At 48.9% G+C, this 13,687-nt stretch overlaps 2 protein-coding genes across 2 annotated transcripts in view; one reads left to right on the forward strand and one right to left on the reverse strand.

Moving 5' to 3' along the window:
* Positions 1-4,502, reverse strand: part of LOC104285884 (creatine kinase U-type, mitochondrial-like) — a 15,211-nt gene extending 10,709 nt beyond the window's left edge. Inside the window, 2 exon segments of the mRNA XM_009884430.1 lie at positions 3,393-3,520; positions 4,473-4,502. Coding sequence (XP_009882732.1) covers positions 3,393-3,520; positions 4,473-4,502 — 158 coding nt within the window.
* Positions 4,503-4,617: 115 nt separating this feature from the next.
* Positions 4,618-13,687, forward strand: part of PPIP5K1 (diphosphoinositol pentakisphosphate kinase 1) — a 45,025-nt gene continuing 35,955 nt past the window's right edge. The window contains exons 1-12 of the mRNA XM_009884546.1: positions 4,618-4,764; positions 6,350-6,545; positions 6,632-6,722; positions 7,728-7,813; positions 8,036-8,190; positions 9,173-9,274; positions 9,550-9,711; positions 10,515-10,636; positions 11,094-11,195; positions 12,479-12,565; positions 13,014-13,089; positions 13,613-13,683. Of these exons, the coding sequence (XP_009882848.1) occupies positions 4,618-4,764; positions 6,350-6,545; positions 6,632-6,722; positions 7,728-7,813; positions 8,036-8,190; positions 9,173-9,274; positions 9,550-9,711; positions 10,515-10,636; positions 11,094-11,195; positions 12,479-12,565; positions 13,014-13,089; positions 13,613-13,683 (1,397 nt within the window). The remainder of the gene's footprint in view (positions 4,765-6,349; positions 6,546-6,631; positions 6,723-7,727; positions 7,814-8,035; positions 8,191-9,172; positions 9,275-9,549; positions 9,712-10,514; positions 10,637-11,093; positions 11,196-12,478; positions 12,566-13,013; positions 13,090-13,612; positions 13,684-13,687) is intronic.

Raw genomic sequence — 13,687 nt, forward strand, 5'->3', positions numbered from 1 at the left:
AGGCGGCCTGCCGGTAAGCAGTGACCAGCATCAGGAGTTACCAGTGTAAAATCCAGGGCATCTTTAAACTTGCTCGTAATCTTGTTTTAAAAACATTGGAAAGTATTATTCTATACTTCTGTTCGTTAATAAACCTTCATTAACAGTTACAGGCTCAGAGAAATTCTGATGCTGTGAAGTTTCACACTTAACAATCTCATAAATCTCATTATAAACAATCTCATTAAAAACAGCCTCCTAAGACAAGAAATTACCATACTGCTGCGGTTGCTGTGTGAGCGATACGACACTTGCTCAGATGTTAAAGTGACAGCCAAGATTTTTTTTTTTTTTTTTTTTTTTCTAAATTTGCAAAGGGCATTGTGTCTAGCAGAAGGAGCTGCTGGGCAGGAGATATGGACTGTGTCACCGTTGCCGGACTCTGTCTGGGTGGAAGATATTGGTAGGTCTGGGGTTGGTGAACGTGCTGCTCGAGCAGGCAGGACTGTACGTGCAGGAGTGTGACTTCTGCTTCCTGGTTGTGAACTCGCTGAACTTCTGTGTTAATTGAGCATGGAAAGCCTTCTTTGATACACCAAGTCCAAATAGCTTTTAATTATTAACTCTGGAATAGGTGTTCCTTTTCTTCCGAAGCAATTAAGTGTCTATGATAAGAGTACAGCTTTCACCTTTTGTATGTAAGTGTAATTAACCTTAATACAAATAGCCCTTGTGACAATGGGGGTAACTCTTTGGGCAAAGGTACCTCACTGGTCATGTGTGCAAAGGTACTTCGCTGGTCCAGGCAGCCCCCTTTCAAGGGTTTTGCTTGTTTGTTTGTTTTTAGTGCCCACAGCAGTTTCAGGTGGTTCAACAAGACATTGTCAGCAGTAGTATTTTAAACTGCCAGCTATGTGTATTCTTAGAGGTTACAGATACTTGACCTGGCTCAGGTCAGGCTGTGGCTCTGTAGCTCAGTCGCCGTCGCTGGCTGTCTCCCTGCAGTGGTGCCCTCTGCTCCCCGGGCTCCCTGGGCAGCGCAGACCTGGTCTCCACTCCTCGAGCTGCCTCTCCTACTGCCTGCGCCTGCTGCCACCGGTGATGGGATGAGCTCTGTTCGGTTGCTGCAGGCCTTGTCCTTCAGCCCTCCGCTGCAGGGACTGTGCTGTCCAGTCGCACATCTGCACCTCTAACTGTGTTAGAGGCTGTGTTTAAAAAACACAATGAAACAAAAAGAACAACACCCAAACCTACTCTTTCAGTGGTTAATGCCACTCTGACTGCAAAGTTAACACAAGGCCTCATCATACCTTCTTCCCTCTTAACTTTCTGGTGCCTCAGAAGTGGGGCACAGAGAATAAGTGTCTTTACCCTGTGAACCTCCTTATCTGAGCAGCGCCAGAATGATTTGCTGGGGAACCGGAAAATGACTACTATCTCATTTCTTATCACTAATACAGGGTAGTCTGGGAAGCTGAATTAGTCCCAGGACACTTAGAGGCAAGGTCTACGTCTCAGTTCCAGGTTGTGTGTCAGCAGCTTCTGATTGCCATTAGGCGATTACGGGAACCTTTGGTACAATTGCGTAGCAGATCGTAGCTGCTCTTCTTGGAAGAGAGTGTGGGAACGTCTTTAGCTGTAGCGGTTGGTGTGTACTTCCCCGTGTGTCTGTGGTGGGACTGGCAAGCCTGAATATTCCGTAGTCAAAGCTGGAACCATCTTTACCTTTTTTGTGTGTGTGCCAGAGACCTGTTAATGCTTTTGTCGCTCTTGGACAGTACAGCCAGCGGCATTAACTCAACACTCAATTTTCTTGCTGTGATTAGTGAAAGGTGAGACCCGTAGCACTCTCAGCCAGTGGAGACTGGTCTGAGTGAGTGACCTCTAGGACCAGTTGGCTCAGGAAGCAATGAGAATGATGCAGAACCATCAGCATCGCGCACTGTCAGTTCCTCTCACGGCTCTAGGCGATGTTATGATAGAGAAGTGATGGTGAGGTGGTGGTGTGGGCTGAGCGTTGTATGGGAACTTTGCTGGTATGGTGTCTGTAAAGGGAGTTGCCACCCTCCCAGCACAAACCCTCTGATAGCCCAGTGCTAGAGCTGATTTAGTTGTGGTGGCAAAACCTCATGTTATTAGCCTTTGGGACCAGAATAGAGTTGCACTTGCCTGTTTCCCTTTGAGAGCAAGAGTCTGTCTCGGTTTTAGATGCCTTAGTTATGCCTCTAGCTGAAAGTTCTGTTTCATCACAAGTCTGTAGTCTCTCTTGGTGTAAATCTAGTCAGATGGGGGATCCACTTTAAAAAGAAACTTGGAAAAGGTTTTGGTTATACGGTCTCCCTTTCCCCACACCAGAAACAACATGAGATCATGAGGCTTTCCCTGTTAACACCAAGGGGATGCCGGATGCATCAGTGGCTGTCGACTTCAGTGAGGCTCTAGGTTTTTACCTGGTTCGAGTATGGCCTCTAGAAATAGCTACAGAGCAAGGCAGAGGCTTTATTTTCTGGAATAAGAGCAGAAATGTAGAGAGCCCGTTGCTTTCTTTGTTCTTAGGGCAAAGGTTTTCCTGCTGCTTGATCTGTTTTTTCCAGGAGGGAGGGGAGAAGAAGGGATTGGAGAAAACAACCCTCCTCCTCTTCTTGCATGGTTTACTTCATTAAATCATCAGCCATCAAGCCGATAGTGTACTTGCTGAGGTCTCATTCTGCACTGACGTGCTGAGGCAGCAGGGCACAGGAATGAAAATGGTTCCTGAGCATGTTGGGAATCCCACTCTTGTCCTCATGTAGAAATAGCAGGGCTATATGGGGCACGCAGTAAAATGCCTGTACAGCCTGGTCTGTCAGCGCTGTTGCTCCCACCAGCAGAGAGCACTGATGGTGAATTACAGCTTTAACTCCTGCTGACCGGACACGTTTCTGTGCGGGGAGCATGCTGTGCCTCAAGGTCTGTGGGAGCCGGCAGCACGGCGCTCGGTGCCCAGGCGGGGACCAGCGTGACCGGGAGTGAGGTGGAGGAGATCGTCCTTGGCACGGTAGGTGCAAAGTCTGGGCTTGCTCTGTCACCTCTCTGGTTTCTGTTGTGTTGCTGCCGGCTCCCCCAGTAGATCCGGCGTGATAACTGATGGGCTTGCTGTCGAACCAGTGCCTGGCAGCATGGCTCCGTGACATTGTCCCCTGTTTCTGCTCCAGCGCTTTCTCTGGGCGCTTACCTGTTACACCTCCTGTCCTTCCTGGGAGCGCAGACAGCCTTTCTGCCTGGAGGCATGCTTTATTTTTAGCCTTATTTCTGACGGGATTTCACAAACAGCTGGATTGCTCTGTGTTTGTTTCTTTTGCCTGTTCCCACCCTGCACAAATGGATAAAGGTGATCTCCCTCCTTGGTTCCTGGCGAGGGGGTTCTCACCTACCATGCAACCGTGCTGGCAGTGGGCCAGTGGCCCTGGGTTTGCCGCCTCTGCTCCGTGCGGAAGAGCTGCCGGAGAGGACTGGGAACTGATGGCGGTATGTGGCAGTGTAGTCTCCTGCGGTGCACTGGCTGCAAGGGAAAGCATGCTCAAAAGAGGAGGAAATACAGTCACTCTCAGTCTGGGAGTGCTGGAAATCATGTGAGAGCATGAGAAGCAGTGGTAGAGTGTCTCGTGTCCATTTTTAGGAAGTACTTAATAACAGGAGGTGTTCACAACGTCCTCTTCTCAAGGTTGCGCTTACTTACATGGGAGGACTGCTTTTCGCTGCTTTGTAGTTGGGGAAAGCATGGTAAAGGGCAACCGCTTGACATTTGTCTGTGTACAGCTATGGTCAGAGGTGAACAGCTGTGTCCTTGGCGTGTACAGGTCATGCGTGCCGTGTATTCAAACGCTGTCACTTCTGCGGCAGACAGTGCTGCTGCTGTAGGTGACAGTGCAAGGCATGCTCTTTCCCTGGCATCTGTAAAGCATAGCTTGTATCCCAGTAATCGGCCTCCATGGTCACAGGGTAAATCAGAGCCAGACTGCAAACCCAGAAGCCCTACCTCCTGCAACCCCAACTGTTGCTGATGCTGTGTCCTCTTCCCCTGCCAACGAGTTGTCACTTCTTCCTTTTTCCTCCTCCTCGCCAACTTGTGCGCCTCTCAAACTGGTCTCTCTGTTACTCTAGGTCTTCTTGAGCTGAAAGGATGAAAATTGGCAATTGGAAAGTCACTGTCACTGTCCTAAGCTTCGTCCTAACTTCTGGAGTCCCAGTTGATGTATTTGGGTGTACGAGCCTGCGAGAGCATCCACCGTCCCCTTCCATGATTTAGACAGCGGTTTGGAGCATGCGTCATTGTAAGGTTTACATTATTTTAGCACTAGCGGTGACACTGCCCCTTTCCCACTTGGTGCAAAGGGGTGAATTGCACAGTGGAGCTGCTGATCTAAACCAGTCCCGAATCCCAGATCCCCTCCCACCCCGGGGGTCTCATCCTGCTCCCTCCTTTTGTGCTGGGCAGCAGTCCCTGGGCTCACTCGTGCCAGGTCAGTCCCTGCCTGCCCCATCGTCACCTGCTTCCAGTAGTGTCAGCCAGCCCCTGGCTCGCCCCGCGTCTGACCTTCTCTATCCCTTTTTGCACGCTGTGATTTCAGAGCGGGATGGTTGGCCACCGAAGCTGCAATGTCGTCCCTGACGACCTCCAGTGAGGGAGAGAACTCTGCTCCCAGATTTGTTGTCGGTTCCAGGGATGATGAGACAGACTTTCTGGGATCAAACATGAAGACAGACGAAACCGATTTCTTTGAAGATGATGAAGAGGAGGAGTCGGTAAGGATGTCCCGGCGTTCTGGGTTGGAGCATCTGTGCAGAATTCCTGGGTCTCAGCCAGGGTTTGCGCGGTGGCTGCTGAGGCCGCAGGCAGTCGGGACCTCAGGGGACGTGGTACGTGTGTCACAGCCGTGGGTAAGGGCAGGGTCAATTCTGACAGGATGTGTTGCATTGTGGTGCTGCCACACTCGGTGCCTCGTGCCGCGGTAAATTCTAACCTCTTCACTTGCAGGTCTTTTTCAGGTACAGTAGCGGATTTCTTTGCCCTAGCAACTTAGCCCTGACACTCCTGTAAACCTTTCTGTTTCACCAGGGAAATTTTGAGGAAAACTCTGGGAACTGTGAAAAGGGCAAAGGTGTATCTGCAGAGATGAAGCATTTACTCTTTTCTGTAACCTCCAGGAACGGGATGCAGAAAGGAGAATGATCTCCAGCTTCTGACTGCTTTTGGCCCTATTCAATGTTGTATTAATTGTTACATTTACTGTTCTGCATATGGAACTTGGATGCTGTGGAGACATTGCTGCTGGCTGTGCTAATTGCTGGGACCATATGCCAGTGCAGTGGTCGTTTCCATTGCTGCTGTACCCTGAATCTCCATTGCAAGTGGGTTGTTGACCTGGGAGCCCACCTGGGCTCCCTTCAAACCCACGCAGCATTGTCTACCTTGATGCTCAGTGAAGAGCTATTTATTAGGTGTGGTGAAGGATTTGGAAGCCCTTTCACTTCCCAGATGTTGTTTTTGCTGTGGAACCATAGCTTTGCAAATCAGTGCAGTAACTTGTAAAGTCTCAGCTTGCAGTTTGAAGCCACAATTGTTTGTGCTGGGTAACCTGCAGTTCCGTGTTTATCACTTCAGGTGATCTCGCTGCAGTTGGTCTTGCTTGGGCCAGAATTAATCTGTCAGGAAAACATCCAGTCTGGGGTTTCTAGACGGTGATGGAAAGTCCACCACAGACCTTAGCCTGTTCCTGCGTTAGGGTTACCAACGCTGTTTGAATACACACCTTCTCTCTTGACTCACTCAACTTTATCCCATATCCCACTGGATCTCAGTGTACCTTTGTCAGATGTATGGAAGAGCACTTGGTACTGTTTCTCTTCTACTCGTAGCTACTTACTGTTGTTATCTCCCCTTCACTTTCTCTCAGATAAGACAAACAGACTGAGCTCCTGGACTTTTTTGCTATAAAACATTTGCAGCTCTTCTCTGAGCCTGCCTAAGCCCACCAACTGTCTTGGTGAGTTATCGGCCAGAGAACATGATGTGGGATTCCAGTCCCTGCTGCTTGTTCAGGTGCCAGATACTTGTTTCTGACCTTAGCATTAGTGCCCAGTAAAAGGAGGAGGTACATACTACCTGGCAAAGAAACAGTTGTTTTGGGCTGCTCCTTAATGATGTCTCCTGGTGGACTCTAGTGGGAGGTGAAAGCGTGTATGGGTTTGAGCCTAGCAAGAGCTGTGAGTGCATAAGGTTGGAAGAAAACCCCTTCTTTATTCTTACTTGCTGCATTTCTGTACTGTTACAATTTAAATTCAGTGAAGTGATTGACCCTGCACTTAACCGGTCTCTGTCTTCCCTTAGCCACCTGAACGGCAGATTGTGGTTGGAATATGTGCCATGACCAAAAAGTCCAAGTCAAAGCCCATGACGCAGATTCTGGAGCGTCTGTGCAAGTTTGAGTATATCACAGTGGTGATTATGGGGGAAGATGTTATTCTCAATGAACCGGTGGAGAACTGGCCCTCTTGTGACTGCCTAATATCGTTCCACTCCAAAGGTAAAAAGTGTGTGGCACACCTTAGCCTACTTGAGATCTGGGTAGGGGAGCTTACACTCATTCTTCCCCCCATCCCTGTATTTCAGGATTCCCCCTGGATAAAGCAGTTGCTTATGCCAAGCTGTGCAAGCCATTTCTGATTAATGACCTTGATATGCAGTATTATATCCAGGACAGGTGGGTGTCTCTGATCCACTAAAGCCCCTTCCCGCTTGCTTTGTCTGATTCGTCTTCTCAGCGTGCTGTGCAAACTTCGTCTTTCTGGCCACAAGCAAATGGGTGAGATGGGAGGAAGGGGACCTTAGCAGTGGCTTTTAAGGGTTGTTTCTCCAAAACATGGAGGGGAATAGATTTGGGGGTAAAACCATTGAGACTTGGCATGTTTCATGTTTTCTGGTGCAGATGTCTTGTGCTGGCGAGATGGAGCAGAAAATGGAAGAGGTCTCACAGAATGAGACTGCCCCGACTGAGACAAAAAGACTAGTCTCTGAGTAGGAGAGCCAAGTAGTGGGATGGCGTTCTGGGGCAGAAATTGGGAGCAAGGCCAGCTCAGATTCTGAGGAGGTTATGTTGGTCAGATACCTCAAGGGGCTTGTCAGCCAACTCTTGGTAAAGTCAGCCAGAGTCACGTACTTCGGTGCATATAGCCAGGCTGCTTTGGCTGCTTATGGGGTGGGCTCATACCAGACCCCGAACCTCCTGCCATGTCTTTGGGTTGTGAGCAGTGTTCCTGTGGGTGCAGACAGGCAGCCTAACGGGTAACTCTAGTGCAAGAATTGTGGTTTTCCCACTGACATCGGATGAAAAGAGGCTCTGCTGCATCTGCCTGGCCTGGGCGTTGGGCAGCTTAGTGTGACAGGGCACCCTTCGAGAGGTAGATGTGGGTAGGTGGTGTGTGTTGGGTGTGTTGCTGTGGATTTGGCATGTGCTAGTACATGAGTAGCCATGTTTAGGCCAGGTAGGGATTTACTCTGGGACATCTCTGTCCAGAGTAGGGACTGAGGCATGCCCCATAGCCTGTAGGTCTTCTCTAGAGAGCATGTGCTGAGAAGTGTTTGCACTCTGTCTTGAAGCTTTTTTGTGTTCATTTGATTTATTCTTCCTCAGTGGGAGTGAAGCCTTTCCCTTGGCATGTACTGAGGACCTTCTAGACTGTTCTGACACTGTTTCTGTCCTCTACAGGCGTGAAGTGTATCGGATCCTTCAAGAAGAGGGAATAGACTTGCCCCGCTATGCTGTGCTCAATCGAGACCCTGATAGACCAGAAGGTCAGTGTCCAGGCTCTACTGAAAGCCATTTTCACATGCTGTACTATTTGAGATATTCTGCAGAGAACAGGTATGATAATCAGCTTGAAGAGGCCCGTTGGTTTTTGCGGACAAAGGTCCCAACAGAAAAACTGGCTGAGTGGCCAGGACTGAAGGGCTTTGGCTCTGCACGAGAGCTGTCTCACCCTTTCCTAACATGCTGCTGCTGTGCTTTGTCTTCAGAGTGCAACTTGGTGGAAGGAGAGGACCACGTGGAGGTAAATGGAGCTGTTTTCCCAAAGCCGTTTGTAGAGAAGCCAGTCAGTGCCGAAGACCATAATGTGTATATTTACTACCCGACGTCAGCAGGTGGGGGCAGCCAGCGGCTCTTTCGGAAGGTGAGGAGGGGGATTCCAGTTTTGGTGTTGGCACCAACACACCTGTGGCTCCGAGAGCCATGTGGCTTCAGGAGGGAGTGAAGGGGAAAGGAAGGTTTTGTGTTGGGGAAATCTAGACCCTCTTAGAACTTATAGTTCAACCCCATCTACCTGGGAATTGCAGAAGGACATATTTTAGTGGTAGTGCTGACTTCACCTTCCCCATCCTCTCTTTGACCTGCGTCCTGTCTGGTAGTCGTGGAGAACCCTGTCCCTTATTGAATTGCATGCTGCTTTTTCCAGATCGCTTCCTCAGTTTATCAAGATGATTTTTTTTTTTTAAACTTACACCCCTGTCCTCTAAAGTAATTGTTGCCCTTCTCAGCTAAGTGTACCTTGCAGATGCAGTGTTTATTCCTAGATTCCACAGGGAATCTGCCCTTACTCACTTTCTCTACTTTGCCAGCAAACACTTAATAGCTGTGATATATCTTTTTTTCCAATCAGTTACGTATCTGCTATTAATAATCATAAAATGATTACTTTCTTAGCTAACATACAGGCACGCCATTTGAGGTTGTATCCAAAGCCTGAAATGAAAACCTCATCCTCTCTCCATAAGATCAGTCAACTGTCCTAGAAGGAATTTAAATTGGTCTGATTATCACCTGTCATCATTTATTTTCATTTGCGCATTAGCTAGGCTCCTTACTTTCTAGGTCTTTATCCACTGTTGTTTGTTCCATATCCTCGTAGTGATCAGAGTCAACCTAATGGTCTATAATAATTTTTCTCCTCGTTAAAGCCTGGAAGAGCACATACCTACTGTCTGCATTTTGGAGTCTCTTTTGTCCTCCGTAAATAAGTGTGCTGTAATAGCTGAGGGTTCTGAGAGGCGTTCCACTAATTCACGACACATGGGATGAAACTTAAGCTTTTTGTTCTTCCATCTCAGAAAAGAAGCTCTGTGCTCTTCCCTGAGGTGTTTATTCTGTGCTTTCAGATTGGCAGCCGGAGTAGTGTGTACTCCCCAGAGAGCAGTGTGAGGAAGACAGGCTCGTACATCTATGAGGAGTTCATGCCTACAGATGGCACTGATGTAAAGGTAAGGAAGAGCCTGGAATAGCTCCTTCTTCTCCAGGCCTGGGATAGCGGAAGGTTGGGCAGTCCTACTTAGTCCTACTTAGATTCTGGAGTGTTTGTTTAAGCTGTGAGGTGCTGACGGCGCAGCTTGGATGCCAAAGGGGGGAGCAGGTGTTCTGTAGGTCATAACAGGAGGAATGTGTGAGACCATCTGATCTTCTTCGCTCTGTGTCTGCAGTGGAAATACCTTCTGGAAGCTGCAGTGGTTATGTCAGGTGTAACTATTTCTCTTCCCAGGTGTACACTGTTGGGCCGGACTACGCCCATGCAGAGGCTCGCAAATCCCCTGCTTTGGATGGGAAGGTGGAACGGGACAGCGAAGGGAAAGAAATCCGTTACCCAGTCATGCTGACGGCCATGGAGAAGCTAGTTGCCCGGAAAGTCTGTGTAGCCTTTAAGGTCTGTGTTTTCTCTCCTATGCAAGCAGGATACTCTACTAACGTCTGATTTCAGTCTTGGTCAGTGTTAAAGCGTGAGCTCTGTTACCCCGGTGTGTCTCTGGTGTGGAGGATGCCAGTTGCCATCTCTGCTGGCTGGGTGCAGCTGGTCCTGCTGGCCATGAAGCTTGGTCATCTTTTTTTTGTTTGTTTGTTTCTCTGTTTGTTTTGTTGTTGTTCTGATCTGGCTTTGGTGCACATTTGTGTTCTATTTTTCTGGGTTGGTAGAGTGAGCGTGTGAGTCTAGGTATGGTTACAGGACATGTTCAGCAGTGTGAGCAGAAGAAGCACTTGGCTACTTGCTCCTGCCCCCACTGCAATCTGCAACCCATGCAGTTGTGCTGATGCAGCTGCGGGCTTGTTCTGCCTTGTAGTCTTTTCCGCATAATGATGGATGTCTTTGCCTGCACCACGCATTGATTGTATTTGCCAGTCTGGTTCGAAATGGTCGGATTTAGAGGCAAGAGCAGGAGAGCCAGGAGCTGCTCTGTCTTAAGCCTTTATAGCTCTGGGAGGTGGTGGGGCGGCTCTGAAGGCTTAATCCGGGGGCCCGTGGGTTGGGCCTTTGATAGAGGGGTGAGGGTGTAAAGGTTCCTCTAAAGGGCCTGGTACTGCTGGCTAACGGCCGTATTTTCACACTTCTTCAAGGTTCATGAGGTAGGCCCAGAGTGGAGCTGAATGGGCGCTGTACACAGTGTACGCCCTCCCCTCGCTGCACTCCCTTGCAGCGTGCCTGAGTCCTGTGTCCTCTGCTTCCTCCTGCAGCAAACGGTGTGTGGGTTCGACCTCCTGCGAGCAAACGGCCACTCTTTTGTTTGCGATGTGAATGGCTTCAGTTTTGTGAAGAACTCTATGAAGTATTACGATGACTGTGCCAAAATCCTCGGGTATGTAAAATTCAAGTTTTGACAGCAGGTAAGGGAACTCATAGCAAAGTAGAATGAACGTGGAGTCCTGATCAGCATGCCAGAGAAGTCTGCAGCTGGTTCATATGGGGACATTTGTTCAGCAGGTGAGAGCTTGGCTGTGGGAGGAATGGGTTAACTGTTTTGAGCCCCTGAAGTTCCTGCCTGCATTGGCATTAGCTGCCTTTGTCTACAGCCAGATGTATCTTACCAGGCTTTTCACTGGATGCTAAGCCCAGCTGCAGTATTGGTGATGTGAGGGAAATTGGTGTCCCTTTGGGGTGCCCTAACTAGCCCATGGAGTGACAGGTGTCTCTGCGAGGAAGGTGAGAAGAAATTCTGTGGCTCTCTTCAAGTGTTTCGGCTGGACCACTAAGGAGGAGGTGGAGAATGAAAGGAATGGAATTTCTTGTGAGTTTTGTATTCTAATTTCTTACAGAAATATAATCATGCGGGAATTGGCTCCCCAGTTTCATATTCCCTGGTCCATCCCAACAGAGGCAGAAGACATTCCCATCGTCCCCACAACCTCAGGCACCATGTGAGTACCTGCCATCTTCTCAAAAGAATGCCAGTGATGGCTACATGAGGGAGAAAATGCAAACCCTCTCCGAGGGACAGACATCTCCCAGCAGTGTGCCATTCTCTAGCTGCTGTGTTGGCTGCAACCCTGAAATGCCTGTGGAAAGGCTTAGCCATGCACATGAAAGTGGTGATAGATGGTAAATTATCCGTAGTTTTGATGAATGCAGATGAGCAGTCATTGAAGGAATTACAAACTACTCACCTGGCTTTCAGAAGGCCCAAAGTCTTGAGCAGCATGGGAAACAGATTAGGGCATCGCTGTAGCTGGCTCACTGTTCAGTAGGGTGCTGCTTGGGGAAAATGTGTGTTGAGCTGCCAGTCAAATGGGTGGAAAACAATTAGCTGAAGTATTCTCGTTAGCTGTACACTTGGCAGACCCTCATTTGATACTGCTGGCCTTACTAGTTTTCCACCACATAAGGCTAAAAGACCAAAGGCAAAAGTTTCTTTGTGATCTTCAGCACGCTTGTACACGTGTGTGCAGTGAACAAAGTAGGTGCTACAGCAAAGGTAGATTGAGAGTATGTATTCTTCCTTCCTTTACTGAGTGATCATTTGGAAAACATTGGCAAACAAAAACACTGCATGGCTGGGGGCGCTGCTGGCTGCAACGACACCTTGTGACAATGAGACTGATAGAATCAATCCCTGTTTCTTTGGGATCCTATAAGAAATAGGTGGATATTATAGTATCTGAAAAAGCAAACTCATGTAGCCCTTCTGAAATTAACCAGCCTGACTACTGGTTCCTGCAGGTGACTGATTGCTATGGAGTCGTTCTGCATACAGCTCTTACTGGTTGCTCAAAGTCAGGACCCCTGCTGTATAACCATTCTTCTGAACCAAGCTGGTTTTTCCTGGGTCTTTCTAAGTGGTGCTATGAGCATTACACAAATTGGGCATGAAAATAAGCTTGGCACGATTCAAAATGCTGTTTCTGTAGATTCTGTAATGTCCAGCCTGGTCCTTTCTGCTGCCTACGTGGTTCTGACTGTTGTATTGTGGTACTGTGGTGCTTTTCCCTGATAGGAAACCAGATGACCTCGTGGTGTCTGCAGTGCTTTGACTGCTTGTTCTGCCTTGGCACTTGTGCCTGGTTTAGTCTGGGGGAAGTTCTGCCACTGGTGCGGAAAACAGCTGTTAAAAGGATGGAACTGAAAGAACAATGGGAAAGTACTTTCTGGTGGCGATTCTGGAGTGTAGGGGCACATTTGTCAGGCATATCTTGTGTTTCCCCAGGATGGAGCTTCGTTGCGTTATTGCAGTCATCCGGCATGGAGATCGCACACCAAAACAGAAAATGAAGATGGAAGTTAAGCATCCCCGGTAAGAGTCAAGGCAAGAAGATGCTGTGCTGCTGGGAAGTGAGGAGGGCTGGTTTTCTGAACCAAGAGGTGGAGCAGAAGGACTGAGTGCATGGGAGACAGTACTTTTTCCTGGCTTCATTCGAACAAATGCTTTCTGCCCAGTTGAGGGAGCCCCCTTTCCCCATAAGGCTCCTGGTACCTTCTCTGTGAACGCTGGAAGAAAGCGTGAAGGTCTGCTAGATGCTGCAAAGGGAAGTGCCCCACTAAATGGGAAGCTAGTGGCTGCTTCCTTTTTGTACCTGTGGCTGAAAACACTTGTTTTTTTCAGAATTTCTGAAGCGCAGGCAGGAGCCAGTGGGCCTGCTTGTTGTTCCTGAAGAACAGAGCGGGAACGCGTATGTAGGGATTACAGTCCTTGTAGCACTGAAACGGCAGAAAATGAATCAGGGTTCTTTTTGTCCATTCAGGTTCTTTGAATTATTTGAGAAATATGATGGCTACAAGACAGGGAAGTTGAAGCTGAAGAAACCAGAGCAGCTACAGGTGAGGGGGTTACTCTGGGGACATGCAGGTAATATGGATCCCAGCACAAAACAATTCTTTGGGAGGGTGAAAACCCTCAAAAGGGCAACAGTCTGTCGCACCAACGCTCCCTGTCTCATTCCCCACGCTGGGCACACTCAGCTGGGTGATGATATGAGAGCAGAATGGAAACTGTTCCTGGCTGATGCGAGGACTGTAGAATGGGGCTGACCTGACGCAGCTTGCCCGTCTGTTGTGGCTGCCTCTGGTGAAAGATGGGTCCGAGCTAGGGAGTGGGGTAGTGGGAGGCACCTGCTTGGGTCTGAATGGAGCTGGATCACAGGGTGGGGAGGAAGTAAACCGCAGCGTGAAAGTTTGTCCTGCCTGAGCTGTGTCTTATGAAACGACACATTTCTGATGAATGTCTCTGTGAACTTGGTGCTGAACTTGGAGCTGGGTGAAGCCATGTGGAGGCCTTGCGAGAGTGCAGTGGTGAGTCTGAGGCAGAATTGCTGGATGCTTGAGACCATCTGCTCTCCAATAGGAAGTGCTGGACATTGCACGGCAGCTTGTGGTGGACCTGGGAACCCACAGCGACTGTGAGATTGAGGAGAGGAAA

Source organism: Charadrius vociferus, unplaced genomic scaffold (assembly GCF_000708025.1).
Source record: "Charadrius vociferus isolate BGI_N301 unplaced genomic scaffold, ASM70802v2 scaffold750, whole genome shotgun sequence".
NCBI lineage: Eukaryota > Metazoa > Chordata > Aves > Charadriiformes > Charadriidae > Charadrius > Charadrius vociferus.